Source organism: Felis catus, chromosome E3 (assembly GCF_018350175.1).
Source record: "Felis catus isolate Fca126 chromosome E3, F.catus_Fca126_mat1.0, whole genome shotgun sequence".
NCBI lineage: Eukaryota > Metazoa > Chordata > Mammalia > Carnivora > Felidae > Felis > Felis catus.
In genome coordinates this window covers 39,150,301-39,175,776 of record NC_058383.1, presented here as the reverse complement: position 1 = coordinate 39,175,776, position 25,476 = coordinate 39,150,301, and the positions used below count along the sequence as shown (strand labels likewise).

General features: G+C 53.3%; 1 protein-coding gene across 1 annotated transcript in view; it reads left to right on the top strand.

The window, feature by feature from the left end:
• Positions 1 to 24,416, top strand: part of LOC101081185 (ATP-binding cassette sub-family A member 17-like) — a 75,636-nt gene extending 51,220 nt beyond the window's left edge. The window contains exons 17-29 of the mRNA XM_045047651.1: positions 110 to 413; positions 2,073 to 2,346; positions 2,518 to 2,722; positions 4,519 to 4,738; positions 9,751 to 9,909; positions 12,432 to 12,610; positions 13,208 to 13,336; positions 14,131 to 14,325; positions 20,530 to 20,717; positions 21,736 to 21,906; positions 22,173 to 22,363; positions 22,505 to 22,659; positions 23,087 to 24,416. Coding sequence (XP_044903586.1) covers positions 110 to 413; positions 2,073 to 2,346; positions 2,518 to 2,722; positions 4,519 to 4,738; positions 9,751 to 9,909; positions 12,432 to 12,610; positions 13,208 to 13,336; positions 14,131 to 14,325; positions 20,530 to 20,717; positions 21,736 to 21,906; positions 22,173 to 22,363; positions 22,505 to 22,659; positions 23,087 to 23,326 — 2,610 coding nt within the window. The 3' untranslated portion in view covers positions 23,327 to 24,416. The remainder of the gene's footprint in view (positions 1 to 109; positions 414 to 2,072; positions 2,347 to 2,517; positions 2,723 to 4,518; positions 4,739 to 9,750; positions 9,910 to 12,431; positions 12,611 to 13,207; positions 13,337 to 14,130; positions 14,326 to 20,529; positions 20,718 to 21,735; positions 21,907 to 22,172; positions 22,364 to 22,504; positions 22,660 to 23,086) is intronic.
• Positions 24,417 to 25,476: the final 1,060 nt, after the last annotated feature.

Genomic DNA, 25,476 nt, shown 5'->3' with positions numbered 1-25,476 from the left:
GAACATCATCAAAGCATTAGACCCAATACGAGACTGTGGCTGGGGGGAGGCTAGCTCCTCTGTGTGGCTGTGTTAATGGTGTGTCCCCCCCCCTTTTTTTTTATCGCAGTTCAGCCTCATCTGCCAACAGTTCTATGCCATGCTCCTGAAAAGGGTCCTGTACTCTTGGCGCAACTGGTTGTTGATGCTCACGGTACAGGTCCTGGTGCCCCTGCTGATCACCACCTTCAGCCTCACCATCTTCAACCTGGAAACGAACACGGGCAGCGTGCCGCTGGAACTGACCCTGAGAACGTATGGCCGAACCGTCGTCCCGTTCTATATTTCTCCCAATTCCAGGCTGGGTCCTCGGCTTTCACAGTATTTTACAGACATGCTTCTGGCGGAGGAACAGATCCCTCTGGAGACCCGGAGTAAGTCTGAGGCCCAGGAGAGCAGCGCGCGTGCTCTGGGGGCCGTGGTAGGGGGTGCGCCCTGAAGTCAGGCGAACAGCCAGACGTCTCAGAAGATCTCTTGGCCGCCAGATGACAGGAAAGGGAGAGGGTGCCTGGAAATGCAGCCAGGCTGTGTCTTTCTGGGGATGGCGGCACGTCCAAAACTGAAACGGACAATTATCTGCTGTCTGATGTGTCCTGAGAGGGGATTTACACTTCGATAGAGGGAGTTTGGTGACAGATATAGAGATCGCTGAGCAAATGTGAAAAGGGAGGACATGAACTCAGGAGGGCAGGGGAAGATCGTATGAAAAAGGAGACCTACCATAACAGAGCACTTGATTGTGCCTTGACTTAACCAACTTTCTGATGTATTCCAGGGGAGGGGAGAGGAGGGCAGCCCTTAGGGGGTGGGGTGGGGTAAGGAACAAAGTCCCCGCTTCCAGGACGGGACGTCCAGAGGTAAATGTGCTTCAGTGATCCAGAGAAACGCCAGCTGAGCGGCTGGAGAGTCTGGTCGCCTCGGGCGAGCGGGCACCGGGGACAACGAAGGGCAGGCCAGGGCCCTGCTGTTTCTCATCCCGAGTCTTGCAGGATTATCTGGTTTGAAAAGTTAGAAGCACGCGTTCTCTTGGCAAGAAATAAAATGTTGAGGTGTTCACATTTTTAAATGAAGAGATCAAATGCAGAACATGGTGGAGCAAAATGGCGGGATCACAGTGCCCTACGTCTCCAAGCCTCGGTTTCTTGGTGGGGAAGACGGGGAGAAGGATAAAACTCGCCTCCTCCCTCCCGCCCAGGGGCGCACGCGGGGCCCACGGAGTGAGCGTGCTGCCTGCGCGCGTTACTCCTGCTGCTGCTGCTGTGAAGGAGGGTCCTTTTCAGCACCCACGACCCCAGAGGTCTAGGTGTGCGTATATTTCCATGGTGCTGTGTGCCGAGAGTACCGGGAAGAATGGCGGTACCACCGGCCCATAGTGAGCCCCTTGCCCAGAGGTCCTGGAGAGGGTGACCACAGCTGCAATGTGTAGGGACCATCCCACTGTGGGATCACGGGGGCACAGGTCGGCCTCGGATGGGGAGAGACAGGCTGCGGAGTAAGAACCTGAGATGTGAGCAGGGGTGGACCCCGCAGCAAGCAGGGGGTAAGCGGAGAACGTTCCAAACCCGGGACGGCGGGGGGTGGGGGGAGCACCTGTCAGCACGGGGCACGGCGGGTCCTCGGGTGTGGCCAGACCTTGAAGGCGCCAGTGGAGTTTGGATGGAGACTGGGCGCTGCGGGCCAGGTGGGCCGTGAGGGTCACTTTGTGGTTCGGGGAGGGGAGGTGCAGTGCGACCGCGTGTGTCCTTCCACATAGACGGGAGCGACTGGAAGAAGCACAGGGCTTCTTGGGGCCACACCATCCAGGCAAAGAGTCACCTGAAAAAAAATGACTAGACGTTTTTCCTCCCCCTGCCCCCCCCACGGCTTCAGTCAGTGAAAGGGACGTTTTGTGGAGGCCCGGGCGCGCGACGGAGGGGCCAGCTGCGTCCAGAGGAGCCCGCTTTCCTGGGGGGCGGGGCGGGTGGTGAGGCGCTCAGGGGGCGCGGGGCCGGGGTCCAGGGCGTGAGGCTCCGGGGCGCCCGGCTCTGTTGCAGGCTCGGTGGAGGACCTCCTCCTGGACAAGGCAGAGGAGGAGCTCGAGGGCTTTGATTTCAAATACGTCGTGGCTGCTTCCTTTGAAGACCAGGGGAACCACACGACGGTGACGGCGCTGTTCAACAACCAGGCGTACCACTCCCCTGCCGTGGCGCTGGCGCTCGTGGACAACTTCCTCTTCAAGCTGCTCTCCGGGGCCACGGCTTCCATCACGGCATCCAACCACCCTCAACCTAAGTCGGCCCTGGAGGCCTCGGAGGACATCTTGTACAAGTGAGTGTGACCGTCCCGCCCCAGGAAAGCCTTCCCGCGCATGCCGCGTCCCCATGGCCACCTATTCTTTCTCATCCGCTTCTCGCCGGGATTACAACTGTCACTGTGAAAGACGGCTGGTGTGAGCAGTTGTGCTCACACGGCTTCCTCTCCCCTCGTGTCCTTTCGCAGCAGCCCTAAAGGACACTACCTTGTTATCAACTTGCTTTTCGGAATAGCTTTCCTGTCCAGCTCCTTTGCCATCTTGACGGTCAAAGAGAGATCCACAAAGGCCAAGCACATCCAGTTCGTCAGTGGTGTTTATGTGGCCACCTTCTGGCTCTCCGCTCTGCTGTGGGACCTCATCACTTCCCTGGTCCCCAGTCTGCTGCTGCTGGTGAGGGCCGCGTGGTTCAGGGAGCCTCCCCCGCGAGTCCCGGTGGGAGCGGGGGCAGGGTGTTTGCCTTCGGGACCCTGCAAAGAAGTGTAGTCTGGCAGCCCACCCAGGGTGTGACTCATCACTCACTCTCTATAAAAGGTCCCAGCAGAGGGACCTGCTCTAGGGTCTCCAATCTGCCGCATCCCCATAACTGTTGCCACGAGCTCCTAAGAGGTCGTGAGTCGGGGACATGTGTTCACAGCCCAGAAACAGTTCACCAGGGCACTGACAGGTGCAACCGGTGGATCGTGACTGCACTGTGCAGCTTGCGATCCCCTGGCACTCTGGGCGGGGGTCACGTCCCCCTTTACCTGGCCTGTGCTTCATAACTGTCACGGAGCCCCTGACCTCGTGGTGCCGACTTCTAGGGGCAGGGCCAGTGTCTGCACTGTCTGATGAGTAAATACAGGGAGCACGTGAGCAGTACTGCTAACATCTTACATTTTGTTTTTTTTTTCTTTTTCTTTATTTTTTAAATTTACATCCAAGTTACTTAGCATATAGTGCAACAATGATTTCACGAGTAGATTCCTTAGTGCCCCTTCCCCATTTAGCCCATCCCCCCTCCCACACCCCTTCCAGCAACCCTCCGTTTGTTCTCCATATTTATGAGTCTCTTCTGTTTTGTCCCCCTCCCTGTTTTTATATTCTTTTTGTTTCCCTTCCCCTATGTTCATCTGTTTTGTCTCTTAAAGTCCTCATAGGAGTGAAGTCCTATGATATTTGTCTTTCTCTGACTAATTTCGCTTAGCGTAATACCCTCCAGGTCCATGCATGTAGTTGCAAATGGCAAGATTTCATTCTTTTTGATTGCCGAGTATTACTCCATTGTATGTATATACCACATCTTCTTTATCCATTCATCCATTGATGGCCATTTGGGCTCTTTCCATACTTCGGCTATTGTCAATAGTGCTGCTATCAACATTGGGGTGCACGTGTCCCCTCGAAACAGCACACCTGTATCCCTTGCATAAATACCTAGTAGTGCCATTGCTAGGTCGAAGGGTAGTTCTATTTTTAATTTTTGAGGAACCTCCATACTGTTTTCCAGAGTAGCTGCACCAGCTTGCATTCCCTCCAACAATGCAAAAGAGATCCTCTTTCTCCGCATCCTCACCACCATCTGTTGTCACCTGAGTTGTTAACGTGAGCCATTCTGACAGGTGTGAGGTGGTGTCTCATTATGGTTTTGATTTGTATTTCCTTGATGATGAGTGATGTAGAACATTTTTTCATGTGCCGGTTGGCCATCAGGATGTCTTCTTTAGAAAAGTGTCTATTCATGTCTTACGCCCATTTCTTCACGGGATTATTTGTTTTTTGGGTGTCGAGTTTGATAAGTTCTCTATAGGTTTTAGACACTAACCCTTTATCTGGTATGTCGTTTGCAAATATCTTTTCCCATTTTGTTGTTTGGCTTTTAGTTTTGCTGATTGTTTCCTTCGCACATCTTATTTTTTTAATATTTTATACATACACACATATATTTTTTTCTTGAAAGAAAGAGAGTGAGCAAGGGAGGGGCAGAGAGAGGGAGAGACAATCCCAAGCAGGCTCCACGCTGTCAGCACAAAGCCCGATATGGGGCTCAAACTCACAAACCGTGAGATCATGACCTGAGCCGAAATCAAGTGTCAGACCCTTAATCAACTGAGCCACCCAGGCACCCCACTAACACCTTATTTTTTAAGTGGGGATCACCATACCCTTTCTCTAATCCTTAGAATCGAACTCTCCCCCTCTTTCCCAAGGTGGTGTTTCTGTACCACGAGGAAGAAGCCTTCACACACCAGGAAAACGTCCAGGCCATCATTCTGGTGCTAATGCTCTACAGCTGGGCGAGCATCCCCTTGGTGTATCTGAGCAGCTTCTGTTTTTGCAACGAAGGGAGTGCTTTTGTCAAGCTCCTGGTCATGCTCACCTTCCTGAGCATCGGCCCCTTCATTCTCATCTCAGTCATGGAGGACAAAGGTGAGGGCCGTTGTCCCTGCGTATCTCACAGGGTCTGCTTCCTCCTGTCACAGCCACAGAAGCTGTGTCCCCAGACGGAAGGCCGCTCTGAGCAGCTGTCTTGTGAAGAGTCCCAAACCGTGTCCCAATGTCCCCAGCACATATCTCCGGGAGCGCAGATAAACACGGTGGCTATGTTCGTCCAGGGGGCTGTGCTCAGCAAGAGAAAGGGAGAGAGGAGCCTTGCCCACACCTGCAGCAGGGCGGACCGATGGGTCTCGGACCCCACTGACAGGACAGATCCCAGTGACAGAGTCAGGAGAACGGCGGCCTCTGAGTCAGGGGGAGGGTGGATTGACTAAACGGAGACGGCGGGGAACCCTCTGGAAATGCTCTGCATCTTGAGTGAGGTGTTGGTTGCGTGGGCATAAGTATTTGTTGAAATTCATCAAACCGTCAGCTTAGAATCGTGCATTTCATCGAAACAAATTATTCCTCAGGTTTAAAAAAAAAATTTAACGTTTAGATATTTTTGAGAGGGAGAGACAGAGTGTGAGCAGGGAGAGGGGCGGAGGAGACAGAGGGAGACACAGAATCCGAAGCAGCTCCAGGCTCTGAGCTGTCAACACAGACACGGGGCTTGAACCCATGAACCGCGAGATCATGACCTGAACCGAAGTTGGACGCTTAACTGTCTGGCGCCCCAATTATTCCTCAGTTTTAAAACAGGTGGTAAGCAAGTCAATAAGCCGAGGTTGGGAGAAGCCTGCTTGGTGAGTGTGTAATCAGGGTGAAAGCAGCTGGGGAATGAGCCGTCACTCACAGCGCACACCTTGACGTTGACATCTTTGCGTTTGGGCTGAATCTCTACCTTGGGGTTTCTACCCCGATTCTCTCTGTCATTTACTGTGATGGCAACTACTTCCTTTAAGGTGACTTTCTGTGGTTGTGTCTGCTTAAAAATGTGTGAACAGCTCCCTCTGTCTTCATCTTAGGGACCTCCCAGTGTCTTAGAGGACTGGCCATGCACGTATTTCCAGCTACCTAGAGCTTGTTTTACTGGTCTAACTGGCCGTGTTTTGCAGCACCCATTCTATTTGCAAACCACCTGTGGAGTTTCGGAAATTATTTTCATCCGAGATCAGAAAAGGGACAGCATTTTGACTTTATGATTGAAATAGAACAAAAGTGTGCTGCAGACAGAGGAAAGGGGCTGGCAAAGCATATCGTGAGGGAACCCTAAGCTTGCAGTTCTCCTCGGTAGTGTGTGCCAAGATTCACAGATCAGTCCGGGCAGTCACCCTGAGCAACGCTGCTCTAAGCCTCCAGAAAGGACCTAGGGATCTGTCCCTTTCTCCTCTCCTCAGCCGCGCAGCCCCACCCCAGAGAGACAAGCAGCTCCGAGTCACTGAGGGGCCCTGATGGGGACAGAGCTTTCACCGAGAGTGACCAGGACAGGGTGCAGGGATCTCTGGACATTCTCTCTGGATCCCTCGACCTTTCTGGGATCCATTTCTTCTCGGATTGCTTCCTGCCAGGTCTTCTCTCCCCTCCTACACAGCAACAAGGACCGAGACCATTCTGCCGCTTAGCAGGAGGCACCCTCCAACTTAAAAGTCATCGGGGAAGGAGGCTGGGACAGGACAAGAACTCCACTTCTGGTCTGGGGGAAAGAACGCCCATCCCTACCCCTGAGAAGGGACACCATTAGAGAGACCAGACCCTGGCCACCATACGCCCGCCCTGGGGGCTCCTGCTGTCACCACGGCAGTCCACACAGACAAGAGTATAAAGCTAGATCTGAGCTCCCTGTCCCGAGACTCTACTCGAATGACAGCAAAGGAAATGAAAGTGTATGAATTTGTGCTGAAGCAGCATCCAAAGGACATTTGGAGGGAAAGTGGCTGAAAGGACCTAACTGAGCACCGCAGAAGCCCGGAGAAGCCTGGGAGTAAAGGTAGCACAGAGAATGGTCTGTGGCACCTCCACTGTCCCTGCTCCCATATCCCCAGCGGGAAGCACAGGACACACAGTCACCCCGGAAGGCGGAGACCCGCGTCTTGACAAACTGAACCTGCTTGCCAAAGAGACCTACACATTCAGACTGGTCCCTGCCTGGTTGCCCAGAATGTCGCCCAGCCCCCAGGCACAAAGCTAGCAACTCGCCTCCCGGCACCTCTGGTTTCTGTGGACAGATAGGCAGGGGCCGCCGAACACTGGAGGATGGCAGCCACAGAAAAGACGGAGACCAAAAATGAAATACAGGGGCAGGGAAATGCAGGAAACAAATCAACCATTTCGGAAAAGACTGCATCTATTAAACAGCAGACTTCCAGGGCACCTGGGTGGCTCAGTGGGTTAAGCGTCTGACTCAGCTCAGGTCATGATTTTGCCGCTTGTGAATTCAAGCCCCGTGTCGGGCTCAGTGCTGACAGCTCGGAGCCTGGAGCCTGCTTCGGATCCTGTGTCTCCCTCTCTCTCTGCCCCTCCCCCACTCGCTCGTGCGCGTGGGCGCACACTCTCTCACTCTCTCTCGCTCTCTCAGAAATAATTAAACATTTTTAAAAAACCAGCAGATTTCCATGAGGAAGAAAAACTCTGAGGGCAAGAAAGAACTGATTGCCAACGTAAACATATAGCAGAAGGGTTGGAAGACGGTCTGTCGACCTCCCAGAAAGTAGAGCAAAAAGACAGGAGGAAAACCAGGAAGGTGTGAGCGAAGGCAGGTGCCGTGAGAGAGTCCAGGAGATGCCACGCTGCGAATGGAGAAGCGTTCCACAACGAGAGGGCGGGCTTAAGGAACTCACTAAAGAAATAAGCAAGAAGATTTCCCAGAGTTGGAAACAAACCAAGCTCGACTGAAGGGATCCATCAAACATCCAAAACTGAAGGAAAGAGCACCCATGCCTTAAATCCAGATGCCTCCTAGCGGACAAGTTCTAAGCTCCATTCACCGGTCTCAACCAAGCAGAAGGACAGAATCAAGGCACGTTCAGACACAGCCGGGAGAAACGTGACCCATTGCATCTCGTTCTTGGAAAGCTAGCGGAAAGATACAGGCCAGCAAGGTGAAAGGGCAAAGCAGGACAGAAGGTACAGGACACGGAAAGGAGTGGGTCCGGTCCCAGAGTGCAGCGGAGAAGAGTCGCCTTCGGGTGGGGGGCAAGATACGGAGGATGGTTCGTGACCACGTGCTTGGGCTCTAAGCAGCTTTGGGGTAGGATCCAGAAAGAAGAAAGGAAAGTAAGCAGGAGCCATGAATGTCTGCTTCTTCAGTTAGATGCATTGCTTGTGGATGTTTTCTCCGATTCTGGTTAGGGTGAGCTGGGGGGAAGGGGGTGTCCCCGCTCAGCTTCCAACCACGCCCCGCTCAGGGCCCGGAGACACCGCCAGGCTGTTGGTTCCTAGGCCGCTAGCAAACCTTGTGTGTGTAGTGGCTAAGCCTTCCCATCGACCCCACCCACGACCCCACCCACGCGGGGGCTGCAAGGCCGGGGTTCAGGCAGCTATTCCCTCCCCCTCCCCCTCAGCCTCCAGGCTAGATTTCCAAATTTAAAATTCTAAAGAGAGAAAGTTAGGAGGCCGTGGTCCTCTGCGCTTCCCTCCCAGTCACCTCTGCCACCTTCCTAGCTGTCCTGCCAGGTTACCATCTCAGGTGCAGCTCAAGCCTGGTCACCGGAGCCATAACCCTTGGGCCTCGGGTACCCACACCTTGGCGAGCATATAAGGGTGGCCCTAAACTCTGCTTCCTGCCCCTTGTGTGGGCCGTGTCTCAGCGGCCAGCACACATTGTTTGAGACACCTCGTATCCAAGTTCAACTCATCATGCACCCCAGTGGCCGCCCCCCACCCCCGGCAAGAATTTCACGGATTGATACCCAAAAGCGGTAAGGCTCTAAACACAAGTCCTGAGAGTATAGTTTCTTTCCTCTCGTATAATTGGCTCAGCCTCTCCCCAGGCCATCTGCAAGTCACGTGTCCCTGGGCTCCCCCGAATTCCCCGTGGGTCTGGAGCCACAAAGTGTGACATGAGAGCCCCAACCCCCGCCCCTCGGTTCCTCCTTTCTGTCGGTGACACTGTGCTGGCGCTGCACGTTGCGGGGCGAGGTGGGGCGGGGACTGGGGGGATGGTGGCGGGACTCAGGGGCGTGCGTGAACTATCAACACGGTCCAGTACCGGACCATGCCCTGTGCATGCACCACACATCCGTCCTCTTGTAATAAGCTTAGGTGTAGAATATTGCTTTTACAGAACACGTTTGTTTATTTGTTGTAAATAAACATTTAATATTTTTTAAACGTAGCTCAATTTCTTTACAACCTCGTTCGGTATTCCGTTTTTTTAACATAACACAAATCTAAAAATTGGTTTCTCTTAACCTCTAAGGGGCCCCAGTTTCTGCATATTTACTTCACAACCAGCCAATTGGCTCACCTTGCCTTCATTTCTTACTCTGGTTGATTCTTGTGGCCTTTCCAGGTACATGGTGACGTACAGCATCGCAAATGATGGTTTTGTGTCCACAAACTATATAGGCGGGTCCTGAGTCTCATTATCCGTTTGTACCATGACGTTCAGACAAGCTCACAGCGGGCCCACCAGACCCTGCGGTCAGGCCCCAGCTCCCCTGTAAACCGTGTCTCCCTCCGGCCTCTAAACTCACCCCTTCCGCAGATGCGTTTCACGAGGCAGCTGAGCTCTTGCTGGGTTTCCCAAAAATCACACCAAGCATTTTGGCACACGTCTGCAGGAACAGATGGAGTGGGGGTGAAACGCAGGCTCAAGAAGCATTGCAGAAGACAACTGTTCACGGCGTGGGGGCTGAGTGACCGCAGAGGGGGAACCAGGTCTCTGGTCTGGGGCCGGGGCGTGACAGTGCGGTGAGAGATAACAGATACAGATACAGATAACAGATACAGACATCAGATCCTTGGCGTAGATAGACAGGCAGCTAGCCCGGAGAGACGTGTGCTAGGGGACATGCCCTCTTCCTTGCTGCGAGGAGAGTTACTATTTTCTGTCACCCTCACAGACCAAGGCCGCACCAGGGTCTCGGAGTCGTTGGATCATGCCTTCCTAATACTCCCCGGCCACTGCCTGGGAATGGCTCTCTTCAACTTATACTACAACTACGGACTCCAGAAGTTATGCGAAACCAGGAACCTGAGCCAGTCTAAGTGTAATAAATTTTGTGAGTATCGCAAATGGAGATCCGCCCTCCTACAGGATACAAGTCGGCGGGTCTGGGCATATTCACAAGGCTGTACGAGGAACACCACGATCCCAGTTCGAGAACATTTCCATCTCACCAAAAAGAAACGCCCTCCATTCACACTCCTTCCCCATTCCCTTCTCCCCATAGCCCCTGGCAGCCACAAAATCTACTTTCTGTCTCTGTGGATCTGCCTCTTGTGGACATTTCATATCAATGGAATCACACGGTACGTGGTCCTTTATGTGTGCCTCCTTCCACTCGGAGTAATGTTTGCAAGGTTCACGGTTCACGTCCGTTGTAGCAGGTATTAGTACTTTGTTCCCTTTTTGCGGCTGAATACTATTCCATTGTGTGAAGGGACCACAATTCGTTCGTGTATTCATCCGGTGATGGACACGTGGGCTGTTTCCACTTTTTGGCAGTTATGAATAGTGCTGCCGCGAACATCCACCTTCCAGCTTTCGCGTGGACGTGTTTTCAGTTCCCTGGAGTCCATACCTACGAGCGAATATGTGGCTTAGCTCTTTGAGGAGCCACCAAACTGCTTTCCGTGGTGGCTGCGCCCATTTTACATTTTTGCCAGCGATATAAGACAGGTCCGATTTGTCCACATGCTCTCCAACACCTTGCAAAATTATCTATTTTTTTCAATTGTGGCAAAATGTATATAAAGTTCACCATTTTGTCCGTTTGTGAGCATAAGTTCAGCGGCATGAAGCACAGTCACACTGTTGTGCAGCAATTGCTACCGTCCGTCTCCAGAACTTTTTTTTTTAAGTTTCATTTATTTATTTTGAGAGAGAGAGAGAGTCCCAAGCAGACCCTGCACTGTCATTGCAGAGCCCAACACGGGGCTCGAACTCACAAGATCATGAACTGAGCTGAAATCAAGAGTCGGACGCTCAGCCCGCTGAGCCGCCCAGGCGCCCGTCTCTTTTTTCACCCTGCACAACCGAAACTCTGTCCCCATGAAACTCTGATGCCCCCTCCTGTGGCCACCATTTCACTTTCTAACTCTGTGAATTCAACTACCCTAGGTACCTCCTATGAAACGGCTTAATTTCTTACTTCCTTTCATGTGTATTCTAGAGCTATCTTCTTTGTGGTCACCACCCACCCTTCGGTTCTGACGTTGCATTTTGAGTTTGCGCGAGCTTAATTTCCATAACACAAAAACTGCTCCTATACCACCCGTACCCACTCCCTTTCAGTGACTGTGTGTTGTGTATCCAGAATCATGGAGTGGTCATTGTTTTTATGCAGGTTCTTCAGTGGTGTAGAAAACCACAAGCAGAGTTACAAAGCCGACTTGCAATAATGCTGGTTCTCATCACTGTCCCTGTGTTTACCATCGCCAGACATCTTTATTATTTTGATCTCTGCATCCTGATACGGCCGATGTCCATTACGCATTATTAAATGAAACTAGTGAGTTGGAGAAAATAATGCATGGTATCACTCCATTTATATTGTAAAAGATCGTATCTCGAAAGGGTAGAAGGATTAAACAATACTATCACAACAGTTTGGGTGAGTGGAGAAGGAACTTTATTCTCTCCCTCGTCCGTGTTCCTTTTCCCCAGGGTGTATTTACAGCATAATTTTAAAATACACATACTTAGGGGCTCCTGGGTGGCTCAGTCGGTTAAGTGTCTGACTTCGGCTCAGGTCATGATCTCACAGTCCATAAGTTCGAGCCCCACATAGGGCTCTGTGCTGACAACTCAGAGCCTGGAGCCCGCTTCGGATTCTGTGTCTCCCTCTCTCTGACCCTCCCCCATTCATGCTGTCTCTCTGTCTCAAGAATAAACATTAAAAAAAAATTTTTTTAATAAAATACACATATTTAAAAGAAAAATCTTAAAGCAGATCAGATTAAAAAGAGGGGAATAGAGGGGGCACCTGGGTGGCTCAGTTGGTTAACCATCACACTTCAGCTCAGGTCACGATCTTGTGGTTCGTGAGTTCGAGCCCCATGTCGGGTTCTGTGCTGACAGCTCAGAGCCTGGAGCCTGCTTCGGGTTCTGTGTCTCCCTCTCTCTCTGCCCCTCTCCTGCTCACGATCTGTCTCTCTCTCTCTCAAAAATAAATAAACATTTAAAAAATTAAAAAGAAAATATTTTCTAAGAATTAAAAAAAAAAGAGGGGAATAGAGGCTCTCAAATGTTTTTACGTGACTGGTTGTTTGAAGCTGTAGGGGACTGAAGACAGATCAAAGAACCAAACGCATAAATATCTTGCATTTCAAACAGCTGTCACGTGGACAGGGCGAGGTCCTTGATTTTACTGCATTATTTGCACAGATGATGGGTTGTCGCAAGAAAAGCAAAGTGTAGTTCATGTTTACCATCTGCCGGAATGTGGTGACAGCGCTGGTGACGCACATGTGGCATTCCAATGGCACTTGCTCTGGTAGAAATTTGCCCACTATAGGTAGAAGGTGAGGAAAAGCCGGGAAACCACCCAAAGTTTGGTAACACCTGCTTTTTCCCCGTTAGTAGAGGGATACACGGTCCAGGAGAGCGTCTACGCCTGGGAGTCCCTCGGGATGGGGAAGTACTTGGCAGCCCTCGCCATCTTGGGGTCTGTGTACCTCATCCTGCTTTTCCTCATTGAAACCAATGTCTTGTGGGAATTGAAAGCCAGGTTTTCTGACCTCAACGGGAAGCAAGAATCGGTGAGTGGGTCAGAGAGTGACTCTCGAAGCACGGGTGAACGGGCTGGCTCACGGCCTCCTGTTTGTGGTCGGGAGTGGCCTTGACTCTCAGCATCTGAGGGAGTCTGGAGACGGTAATCCACCCCCAGGGCAGAGGGGGTGACAGCCAGTGCCGGGGACCCCCGTGGCTCTGGAGGGACAGGGAAGGGGGAGGGATGGCTTGGCTCCTGTGACGCTGGTCAGCCGAGCAGAAGCAAAACCAGTCCCCTTTCCGGAACACCTCTTCCCCACGTTCCTCCAGGAGCCTGATAGGAGAAAGGTCTGTTCTGTCAGCTCTTGGTCTGAGAATCTTCCAGAGGCAAAAGTCCCACAAGGACTTTAGAAACTCTAGAAAATGGACTTGTGCCTTCACATCCCCAGGCTTCAAGTCTTTGAATTTTTCCCAAAAGGAAAAGCCACGTGGAATTTCCACATCCACCATACCCTGACCACACGGCTGTGAGCTTGGTCCGGAATACCCACATTGGCCCTGGGGGAAGGGGCGGCGGGGTGTGCGTGAGGCCTCCGCCTCCCGCCCTCGCAAAAGCACTCACCCTTCCCACCCTTGTCTGGGGAAAGCAGGTAATGTTGCAGAAGGTAACGTCCGTGCCCAGAGACCAAGATGTGCAAGAGGAGGCAAAAATGGTCCAGACTTCTTTGAAAAAGCTGCGTGAGGAAAACCCACTTGTTCTTAAAGACGTGTCAAAGGTAACATCAGACGTGCCCCAAAGGCAAAGAATCCCAAAGGTGAAGACCATTCTTCGGGTGGCCCTTTGATAAGGAAGCTGCTGCCTGGGCGGGGGAGGGGCCCTGTCTGCTAGCTCCAGCCGCCAAGGACTGAGACAGACTGGCAGGGGTGCGTCCTCTGTGAATGAACCGCATCCTAGTTTGTTTGCACCCAGAGTGCCCAAAGACAGGCGTTAGCACCTCAGCCCTCCGTAGCATCTTTGGGGGTCCCCTTCAGGACAGGAGGGCCTAGCGTGGGAGGGCACCGGAGCCCCAAACCCCAGGAAGCTTCAAGGTTGGACAGGACTGGCTGACCCTCTCCAGGATCTAGAAGGCAGTTTGCAGGGGAGCCCGTGTTGGGGGAAGTGTCAGACAGCTCAGAGCAAACCTGGTTAGTCTGCCCCAGAGCTCCGGCCAGAATTTTACCAAGAGACCCTTCAAACATCCAGGAACTCTGTAGCTTTGTAGTCACTGGTGGCCAAAACAAACCAATAAACCAACAACACAGGCAACATCGAAGGGGTTATGCTTTAAGGACAGAAGGGAAGAGGCTTATCCTGGGGAACGAGGCTCTCCGGGTTCGCAGGGGAAAAAGGAGAGCAGACTTCCCTCACCCTGCCGGGAGGGAAGGCACAGCCAAGCCTGGCACACACCGGCCCCTGGGCCCCGGGGGCAGCCGGGACCTGCCCCAGAATGGAGGTGACAAGCACAGGGGAGGCTCCGGGCTGCTGATCCCCGGCCTCCTCACCGAGCGCCTTCTGTCTTGGGCACATCAGGTCTACGGCAGGAAGGTGCCCCTGCTGGCCGTGAACAAGGTGTCCTTCGCCGTCCAGGCAGAGGAGTGCTTTGGCCTTCTTGGTGTCAACGGAGCTGGGAAAACGTCCATCTTCAAAATGCTGACCGGGGAAGAGCCCATCACCTCTGGGGACGCCTTTATCAGGGGCCTCAGCATCAGCTCTCACCTCAGGAAGGTAGGGTGTGACCGGGACGGGGTAGCTGTGTCGGAGGAGGGGCCGCGAAAGTGCACCTGGGGGTGTGACGCAGGGGTGCACCTGGTCTCAGAAGACCCCCGTGGATCAGGTTTATACGTGCCTCCCAGCCCCACGGCCCCCCCTTAGACCTCTTCTCTGAGCTCCCTATCTCTGGTGTCGACTGCTCACAGCCCTCCACATCCCTCCCAAAGGGCCCCGCGTCCACCCAGCCTCCTGGCTGCTCCCCTGCACACACCGAGGCCACTCCAGACTTGCGGCCGCTCCCCTGTGCGTGTGAGGCCACTCTAGCCTCCCGGCTGGCCTTTCCTGCCTTTTGCGGGGCATCTCATAATGCGGACTGTCCCCCCTGAGAGCTGCAGCCTTCCCCTCTCCTCTGGCTCTTCCCACCATGACCCTTCTTTCCCAGACTCCTCACGGCTGCAACACCAGCCCTCTGTATTTCTTGCTCCATACTCGCCGCCCCTGCCTGACTTGGTCGTTACCCCACCCCCACCCCCACCCCCCTGTCTTCGGCCTCCCCCGTAGCCACCACAGCCCTGTGCATCAGACCTGCACACGCACGCCTCCTAGTCGGCCTTACTCAGACGTCTCCCAGTTTAAACCCAAATTTACATGATGAGCCCCTCGAACCCGATCCTCTTCTCAGAGTCCCCACCTCAACTACCAGCACCAATTCGACAATGGCCTGGACGTGCTAACAACTGTGCTGGGCCCAGGACTCTCAGTGGCCAAGAGCTCTGGTCACGAGAGTGAGTCCCCACCATGCAGGGAGCGGAGAGGGACACGGCAGTAGCTGGCGGCGGAAGGCGGAGGAAGAGACCAACCCGCGGCAGCATAGTTGAACCTGCACTCCACAGCACCAGCCACCGTGTCACCGGGAAGTTCTTCCAATCAGCTGCAGTGTCCGTGACCAAGACCGTGTTCAGAGAGAGAGCGGAAGTGCCCACACAGGCGCGTTCAAGAGCGTGTATTGCCGGGTAGAGAGCCTGCCCAGACAACCGCAGCCAACATAAGCCTCTCACGGCTGTGAAACATTTACTGCTCATTTTATCTTTTTTTTACCATTGTAAAAATTACAGGTCAGGCTTCTGGCAATAGCAAAGTACATATCTCTGACCGCCTTCCTGGTGATAACTAGAAAAACAGGACCAAACTCTGAAAACACCTCCAGGGGGCTGAAAAGATGGCAAAGACTGAGCTAGGAGGGAGGAGGGGAGAGGCCCAGGGAGGCAACGAGGTCCGGCCCGGACGGCTGGGAGCTGAGTGCCGCTCTTGGCGCCGAAGTGACAGGCACTGAGTTCCGGGCGAGCGCATCCTTTCTTAGAGGGTGGACCCCCAAGGCTGCACCCTGCTGTAGACATGAGCTACATGTAGACAAGCTCATCCAAGGATCGCACAAAGGCCTGGCCTGGTCTCAGTCCCCCGAAATGGGGCTGACGGAACCCTGAGCTGCCAGTGCTCCCAGACGCCTGTTGGAAGCAAACGTCCATCTTCTCTGGGAGGAAATGCTATCACCGTGGCTTCAAACGATTTCCACAAACAGTCATCCAAAGCATTGCTTGGTGAGCAATAAAAAATAAGCAGGTCCGCGTACAAGACAAAATCCCGCCTCCGAAGGATATTACAGAGTGAAGCCTGGAGAATCAAAGGGCAGACGCTATCCAGGAAAAGGCAAGGAACATGACACACAGTGGAGACAGCCCGAGGGACCCTCCTCCTGGGATTCACACCCTTGAGCAGCCCCTCCCGTGCTGGGCCAAGGGTGGGTCTATGCAACCAGCAACACGGTGGAGAAGAGATGGGGTGTCAGCCCCAAGACTGGCTGAGAGGAGAGCCCACAGCTTCCGTCTGGAATGCGCCCCTTCCCTCACATCCCTCAGGCTGCTGGAAGCTGACTGCCACATCATGAGGACGCTCACAGGGCCCTGTGGAGGGAACGGCCCCAGGGTCCGGAGGCCTGCCCATCGCGACCAGAGGGAGCTCAGAGGCAGATCCCCCAGGCTTCAGGTGACATAGGCCCGGCAGAGAGCCTAAAGGCCGCCTCATGAGAGACCCTGCCCAGAACCACCCAGCCAAGCTGCCCCCAGATTCACGATCTGACCTGCAGAAACCACCGAATAACTAACAAACTACAGCTACGTTTTGGAGTAACGTGTTTTACAGCCATACGTAATAATCTGATACAGAGGATGCGGTGAAAAGGTTTAATGTATGTGTAACTGAAGTCTCAGATGGAAAGGACACAAATATGAGGCAAAGTGGGACTTGAAAACTTAATGTTTATAACGTTCCCAAGTTTATGAAAGACATCAAATTATAAATAAGTAAATCCCTATGAATCCTAAGCAGGAGAAATTAAAAGAAATAAATCCCTAGGAACACGATCATAAAACTGCTGGACCACAAACACAGGAGGACCCACTTTGGAAGGAGCAACACTTAGGCCAGCAGATGACTTCTCAACAGAAAGGAAAGAGGCCAAAAGACAACAGAATGTCACCCTACAAATGACACAAGTGCTAACGACGAGCCCAGAATGATACATGCAGTCAAGCCATGCTGTAAAAAGGTCAGAAGACGTTTCCAGATAAGCAAAAACTGACAGAACTGATCACCAGTGTATGTGTACCAAATAATGATAATAAATGAGAGCCACCTTTACCCAGAGGGAAAATCATCCCTGAAGGAAGCTCAAAGTCATGCAGAAAGGATTGAAGAATGATTTAAAGAAAGGGGGGGGGGGGGGGGAGAAACATATGAGTTTTGATTAAACAAAGCTATAACAATAGTTTCTCGTGAGGTTTAAAATACATACAAATATTAACGGGGTGCCTGGGTGGCTCGGTCGGTTAAGTGTCCGACTTCGGCTCAGGTCATGATCTCATGGTTCGTGAGTTCGAGCCCCACATTGGGCTCTGTGCTGACAGTTCAGAGCCCGGAGTCTGTTTCAGATTCTGTCTCTGTCTCTCTCTCTCTCTGCTCCTCCCTGAGCACAAGAATGGGGGCCAGGAATAAGCCACAGAGGGGGACTGTAGGGAAATGAAAACAATAATGTGACCGACGATGAGAAGTGATGGAGAAAGAAGAACACAGAATACGAGAATATGTGGAACACTCAGCCCTGAATAAGTGGGCAGACCGACATCCAAATACATCAGTAAGTATGTTAAATACAAAGGGACTGAAGGCCCCAAGGAAAACATGATCCAGGAAGATACTCAAACGATGAAACACAAAGTCGACACACGAGCCAGAAACTCCACCCAGAGGCCTGAACCCCGGAGAAATGGAAACCTACATCCACATAAAAACCTGCATGTGGATGTTCATAGTAGCATTTTTCACAGGAACCAAAAGGTCCATCAGTGTATCCACAGATACACAACACGTGATCCACGCGTACGATGCAACAACGTTCAGCCACGTAAAGGGACGAAATGCTGATGCGCGTGCCACAGCCTGAAAGACACGAGGCTCACTGGAAGAAGCCAATTAGAAAAGGCCACATATCAGGGGCACCTGGCTGGCTCAGTCGGTGGAGCCTATGCCTCTTAATCTCAGCATCATGAGTTTGAGCCCCATGTTGGGTGCAGAGACTACTTAAGTTAAAAAAAAATGTTAAGGGGGCACCTGGGTGACTCAGTCTGACTTCGGCTCAGATCATGATCTCACGGTTTATGAGTTTGGGCCCCACATCGGGCTCTGTGCTGACAGCTCGGAGCCTGCAGCCTGTTTCGGACTCTGTGTCTCCCTCTCTCTCTGCCCCTCCCCAACTCACGCTCTTTCTCTCAAAAATAAACATAAAAACATAAAATATATATATATATTATAAAATAAAATAAAATAAAATAAAATAAAATAAAATAAAATAAAATAAAATAAAATAAAATAAAATAAAAATACAACACAACACATCTGCCCGGAAATCGGATTCCAGTCCTCCCAGAGCCCATCTGCACATCACCTCCTGGCTGTCTATGTGACCTCACCACTAGAAACGTGGAATTTAAATCTAGTTAAGCCTGCACCTCCGTTCCTGCGCTTCCCACTGGGAACCCCACACGGATCCCTCTCGGCAGCAAACTCCTTGCTCTTCCCCCTTTGTGAGCCTTCTGCTTGCCACCCTTGATCTGGACAAGTACTTTCAAGCATTCTTTTCATTTGCTAAAATATATTCTTGGCAGGATGTGCTGGTGTTCCAAGCATCAGCTGTGACTCCCGAGAGTCCATCTGCATTTCTGTGAGACCTGCTCACTGCCCCAGAATTATCTGGCTCCAATGAGGGGTCGTCCTCGGTCCACAGCACCACCGAGTGCCGAGTAGGGCTCCGTGACCACCCAGCCGAGCCGTGGAGACAGCAGGTTACTGCCAAGTCAGGTGTGTAAGAAACACCACACTCCTTCCTCTTCTCTAGATCACATCACATTCTCAAGCCTTCTACCCCCAAACTCTTTCAAGAGATAGAAAACCTGTACAGACCAAAACCTGTAGAGACCTGAAACGAAGGTCAAAGATCTACCCCTTCTTGGACAGGACCGGCCACCACTCAGCAGATCATGTCCCTGTAGCAGAAGCCCTGCTGCAGAAGCTTGGGAGAGAAGCTAGGGCACTGCCCAGCTCGGGAGCTAGTAAAACCAGGCAAGGACGGTATCTAAAACAAGCCAGGGACCAGTTTCACAAAAAAACATAAACACCCTAAATTACTGATGTAAATCCAGCAGGAGTTGAGAAAATAAAAATTATGATCAAGTCAGGTTTGCTCTAGAAACATGAGTAAGGCTCCAGAGCAAAAAACCCACCAACAGAAATCACTACCTTAGTAGATCAAAGCGGGGGAAAGAACCATTTATCAACAGATGCTGAAAAAGCACTTGACAGGAACCCCGTCCCACACATGATCATAGACAATTTTCAGCAAACTAGAAATAAAAGAAATGGCAGGTGAAGATCACCCAATGAAGGCAACCTACCAGAAATCTTCATGTCTCATAGTGAGATGCTCGAAGCCTCTTCTGTCAAGCCCGTGTTTCCTCCCGGCACTTTGCTCCTGCCCGGTGGCGTCTGTCTTCAGGGGGAGCCCTGCCCTCGGTTGTGGGATGTCCTGGCACGTTGTCCCCTAGTTCACTCCATCCAGGCGGTTTTCAGGTCTGCACCCGGTCAGAGCTGCTCACCCTGCCCCAGACGGTGGTGTCCAGAGTAGTCTGGCATCTTTAGCGGGAAGACAGGAAGGACAGCATTGGTTGTTTTTCAAAAATGGCTCCCTACTATCTTCATCTTGTCCTCCAGGGGAGCACCTGACCATGGGCGCAAACCAGGGTAGTTCACCCCAAGTTTATAAAAGCAGAACCTTGGAAATAACTGACATGTGCCTGACTTTTTTTTTATAAACAGCTAAATAAAATCTAGAAACCTCCCCCTAATGGCTAAGTAGCAGTTAAACTGAGTTGGGGTAGGACGGCATTTCTTGACTGAGAAAGATCTTTCACGTATAATGTTGAGGAGCACGTGGGTGGCTCAGTCAGTTGAGCGTCTGACCTCAGCCCAGGTCATGATCTCACAGTTCGTGGGTTCAAACCCTGCGTCAGCACGGAGCCTGCTTGGATCCTCTATCACCCTCTCTCTCCCTGTCCCTCCCCTGCTTGCACTCTCTCTTGCTCTCCCTCAAAAACAAACATGAAAGAAAAAAGACATAATGTTGAGTTAGAAAAGTAACTTGCAAAATGGTAGACATGGGATGATACATTTGGCAAAAACAATACGCGATTGGTCCTCTGCAGAGAGCACATGTCCGTGAAATGTCTGGTGGTGCACACCACCCTGACCACGCCAGGCTCTGGTAGTCTTCACGTGAATATAAAGAAAACCTAGTTGTAGCTTATATGTCTAATAAGGGGGAAAAATTAACCATCTTCTACTGACATGATACCTGGAAGGGCACGAGGCAGGCAGGCACTGAGCACTGACGTTTCATGCCGGCCAGGCAGAAGGGCCCCTCGTGTGCCCCGTCCACAGACCCCGCCAGCGAACACTGCAGCCGGGCACACGTCTGTCTACATGGCCAACGTGGGGATGCACGGGGCAGAGCAGGAGCCGGGGGGGGGGGGGGCGGGCAAGGCCAGGGCAGGCGTCCGGGCCCCCCGTGCAGCAGGCGGCTTTCCTTCTGATGTGCCTCCCCCCTACCAGGTGCGGCAGTGGGTGGGCTACTGTCCCCAGTTTGACACCCTGCTCAACCACATGATGGGCTGGGAGACGCTGGTCATGTACGCCCGGATCCGGGGCATCCCCGAGCGCCACATCGGCACCTGCGTGGAACAAATTCTTGAGGAGTTACTCATGTACGCCTACACTGACAAACTGGTGAAGACCTACAGGTGAGACCTGGGGCTCCCTCGGTCCCGCCACCTCCACCGGCGAGACGTGCCCGGCTCTCCTCCGTGCAGGGCCAGGGCCATCAGCTCAGGGCAGTCCCTGCCACTGTGTGGATTTGTGGGAGGCGTAAGAATGGACCATGGCCTGGGCTGCCCTGAGGTACCGTTTCCTCTTGGCCCCCTAGCAAGTGGGTGGCTGAGCACAAGCAGATGGCACCTGCCACTTTGCAGAGGGCTTCTGATTTTTGGCAGCCTCCCATTTCACACATGACCTTATCTTGCTACGTCTGAGGCATCTGAACTGCGCACGTTTTGCTGACAAGCCTCAGTCTTCCGCTGCCACCCATACTCAGCAACTCGCTTGGCCTAGCTCGCCAAGCAGGGCCACGCCCCCTCCCCTCCGTCCCAGGACCCGCTGGGGTTGTGTGCAACGCCCCCTGGCGGTTCGCGACAGTATTCCCCCCCCCTCCCCGCCAGGGGCTGGGAAATCAGACTTGCCCAGGGGTCAGGTGACTGTCATCTTTGGCTCATCCCTCTCTGATGTTGATTTCAAGCAGCTTTTTGTACTTCCTTGTATTTTTGGTAGATTAAATGAGTCAACATTTGCCAAGTTTAAAACAGCCCTTTGCGCACTGTAAATGCTATGTGTTCACTTAAAAAAAATTACTAAAATGGCCCTCTGCCCTTACTCCCTGAACACTGCAGAGACCCTCAAAGAAGACTCATCAAGCATGTGCTCACCATGTGTCCACATGTCCTGTGCCCAGGGCAATGGCTTATACACTGAATGGACAGCCAAGTCACAATGCAACCTCACGGGAGGGTGGGAGACTAGGGGACCACACTACTAACGCTCCATTAGAGGCTGGGGAGTACTTTCTGAACTGAAAGGAAAATGCACGCATGTGCGTGTGCCCGCATGCGTGTGTGTGTGTGTGTGTGTGCCCACGCATGGGGAGTGTTGGGCTACCCCTGATTGATGTTTGCCTTTCACCCCAACCTTTCCCCACTTTGCCCCCAGTGGTGGCAACAAACGAAAGTTGAGCACTGGCGTCGCCCTAATTGGAGAGCCTTCAGTCATCTTGCTGGACGAGCCATCCACTGGCATGGACCCTGTGGCCCGGCGCCTGCTCTGGGGCACAGTGGCACAAGCCCGCAAGTCTGGCAAGGCCATTGTTCTCACCACCCACAGGTAGAGCCGGGGTCTCTAGAGGTCGATGGAAGAGCTAGGACAAGAGCTGGCTGGGAGGGGCTAGGTGGACAGAAGACCTGCCAGCAGCTGATTCAGAGTCGATGAGGAAAGTCCCCGGGCTTAACCGTGTGGCCCACCCTCCGAACACGGGAATCGGGAACAGCTCGATCTGGCCGACAACACCGGCCCGCCCGCATGAGCCTTTGACGTGGGAGGCAGGCATCGGCGCCCCCGGCCCCGTGTCAGACCTCTGCCCCTCTCCCCAGCATGGAAGAATGTGAGGCCTTGTGCACCCGGCTGGCCATCATGGTGCAGGGCCAGTTCAAGTGCCTGGGCAGCCCACAGCACCTCAAGAGCAAGTTTGGCAGCGGCTACTCCCTGCGGGCCAAGGTCCGGAGCGAAGGGCGGCAGGAGGCCCTGGAGGAGTTCAAGGCGTTTGTGAACCTGACCTTCCCAGGTGTGTCTCCGTGCCTCCTCCCTGCCGAGTCCCGGGCCCGCGACCCCTGGGAGGAGGGCCGTGATTCCAGGGTCCCGGGAGGCTCTCCCCTGGCCCCCACAGCCCGGCCCTCAACGGGGACACGGCGTCTCCTTCGTGCAGGCAGCGTCCTGGAGGATGAGCACCAAGGGATGGTCCATTACCACCTGCCCGGGGAGGACCTCAGCTGGGCCAAGGTGAGCACATACCTGGGCATCAGAGGGAGCAAACCTCGGACGTCACGGGCTTTCTGGGGTGACCTGTTCTCCCTCTTGCATGTAAGTTGCATTCAAAGCTGCCGCAGGTTCTCTCCGTCTCCAGGGCAACATTCACGTGGGTTTCATAGAACATAGGATGTGGGAGCTAGAAGAGACCTCAGATATCAGCTCCTCCTGCCCCTCCCTTCACAGAGAGGGGAGCAGGGCCCGAGAGGGGATGCCACGTGCCCTGGGCCACGGCAAGCCAGAGATCCAATCAGGGCCTCTGCCTTCTGGCACTGTCCCCAGCCAGGGACCCTTCCGAGCTCTCAGGCAGCTGGACTCCCTAGGACTCACTTCTGGGGAGGTGCTCTGGGGGTAGCTGAAAAAGCAATGGGCCTTTTGGGGGCCTTATCACACCCCTAGAGATACTCCCTCTTTCCACCCTCTGTTGCCTCCTCCCCTCCCTTGTGCCCATCATCCACGGCAGCCTCCCTCCTTCCCACAGGTGTTTGACATTCTGGAACAAGCCAAGAGGAAATTCATGCTGGACGACTATTCTGTCAACCAAGTCTCCCTGGAGGATATTTTCCTGAGCTTCACCTGCCCTATGCCCCCTACCCAAGAGGGAACGAAACCAGAGCAAGCAAAGCCAGCTCCACCCCCCTCCCAGCCTCCCTCCCAGCCTCCCTCCCAGCCTCCTTCCCAGCCTCCCTCCCCACTTCCCTCAAAACCTGTCTTGCTGTAATAAAGAGTGTGAAGCCTGCCATGGGCTGCAAGGGGTACAAAGATAGCTTGTACACCCAGTGAGCTCAGTGCGGGGCCGAGGGTTGGGGGTGGCTCTAGATCAGACTGGGACCTCTCACCTTGGAGGCCTGGTGGACGGCCCAGGTGCATTGCCGTGGGAAAAGATCCCCTTGAGTCCCACCTGAGTGGCCCGAGGCCTCACTGAGACCTGGCTTGTGGAAGCAGCCTCAGGTGACCCCCTGCCATGTCTTCTCAAGGCTCAGTGGCCTGGGGGTGACCACAGTTGTCATGACACTGCACCTTCTGCAGGTAAGAGAAGAGAACAGGTTGAGGAGTTTGCCAACCTAACAATTTTCCTTTATTTCAATACTTGGATCTGTGCAGCTTCATCTGTACTGTCCCGGTCCCTACAAAGATTAGGGGTAAGCCCGCATGTGATCCTGCCATCAGCCCATGAAGTGTTACTCGGAGGAGTAACCTGGAACTTAGGGTCAACTTTCCAGAGTCAACATGTAGTAGGCCAAGATTCAGTTCAGGGAGAGGTTCTCAAAGGGGAGGGCTCCTAAGCAGCAGCTTCTAAATCATTCAGAAACTTGTTAGAAATTCAGATCCTTGAGCCCCACCCCGGACCTGGCAAACCGGAAATCTCTGGGGTGAGCCCCAGCAAGCCATGTTGTAAGCACCCGGTGTTCACAAGTGCTGAGGCATCTCGCGTGTGAGAACCACAAAGCTAAGGCCTGTGTGCTCCAGGCCACTACGCCCTCAAGCCAAGAGCACGGACACATGTGGCTCCGCCCTTTGCCACCAGGACTCTGCTCTGAGACACGCCCATCTTGTAGCCTTTTTCTCTCCAGCATGGTCACACCTGTCCCTTCTGGAAAGCCCCCTCAGCTCCTCCTTTGCAAGTAGTTCCCTCCCTGCTTTCTCAGCCAGGCTGAGGGGAAAAGTGGGGAAAGTGGTGCGGTCCCCGACCACACTTGCTACACTTCCCACCTCCCATCACCACTCACCCCAAATTACAGCACCGGCACATCCCTGGCTGCCACACCCTCTGATTTCTCCATCCTTTCTCCATGTCACTGCTATGTGACGTTTCATGGTATTCCCTGCCCCCCCCCCCCGATGAAAGCCCCTCCCAGCTCTCCCTCCCCCACGGCCGCTGTGTTTGGTTCTCCTCTGGAGGTTCCTCTTCGTTTCTCACTGAATGGTGGGACCCCTCAGGCTCTCGGCCTACTTCACTATGGCTCACTCCCGCCTCTGCACCCGGCCGCCCTTGAATTTTTTTTCTCGTTCACCCCCACGTCTTCACGTGCCATCTTATTCCAGCCAGGAACTTCCCTGAGCCCCTGACTTTTCCAGTGAGTTGTCTCACCCTCCCAAGTGGATGTCCAGTGGGAAATGGGCCCTTCTCATCCTCTGCAAGTGGCTCGTTGCTCTGCCGGGCCTCCAGGGCTCTTCCTGCCAAGGCGTAGAATGGGGGCGAGGGCCCACAGTTTGCTGAAAAATAAGAGAACTTTTGGGGCTCTTGGGTGGCTCAGTTGGTTAAGCGGCCGGCTTCGGTTCAGGTCATGATCTCGCGGTCCGTGAGTTCGAGCCCCACATCGGGCTCTGTGTTGACAGAGCCTGGAGCCTGTTTCCCATTCTCTGTCTCCTTCTCTCTGACCCTTCCCCATTCACGCTCTGTCTCTGTCTCAAAAAAGTAAAATACACGTTAAAAAAAAATTTTTTTTTTTAAATGAGAGAACTTTACCTCCTGGTGAATAAAATGATAAAGACATAAAGAACAAGGAGAGGAGACAGCTGAGGGACACGGTTTGGGGCTCCCCAGGGGACTGGGCGGAGTGAGAATGGCTCATCATCCCCTCAAGGTGTCTAGGCTGGAAGGGCACACCTCTGGCCCTGGAGGGGGACCAGCAACAAAGTCACAGTTCAGGGGAACAGGACAACACAATAACAAGGCAGAAAACTGTAACCAAAGGGGGGAGTAAGGATGAGAAATCTGAAGGGGCCACCACGGACTCCTCATGCTTTTGTGCGGAACTTGGGACATTTGGGGAGCAGCGCCAAGCTTAATGGACTCTCATACCCCGTGTGACCGTTTCCTTCTCTGTCTCCTGCTGCAGACTGGCACCATGGCCCCTGTGTGTGTGT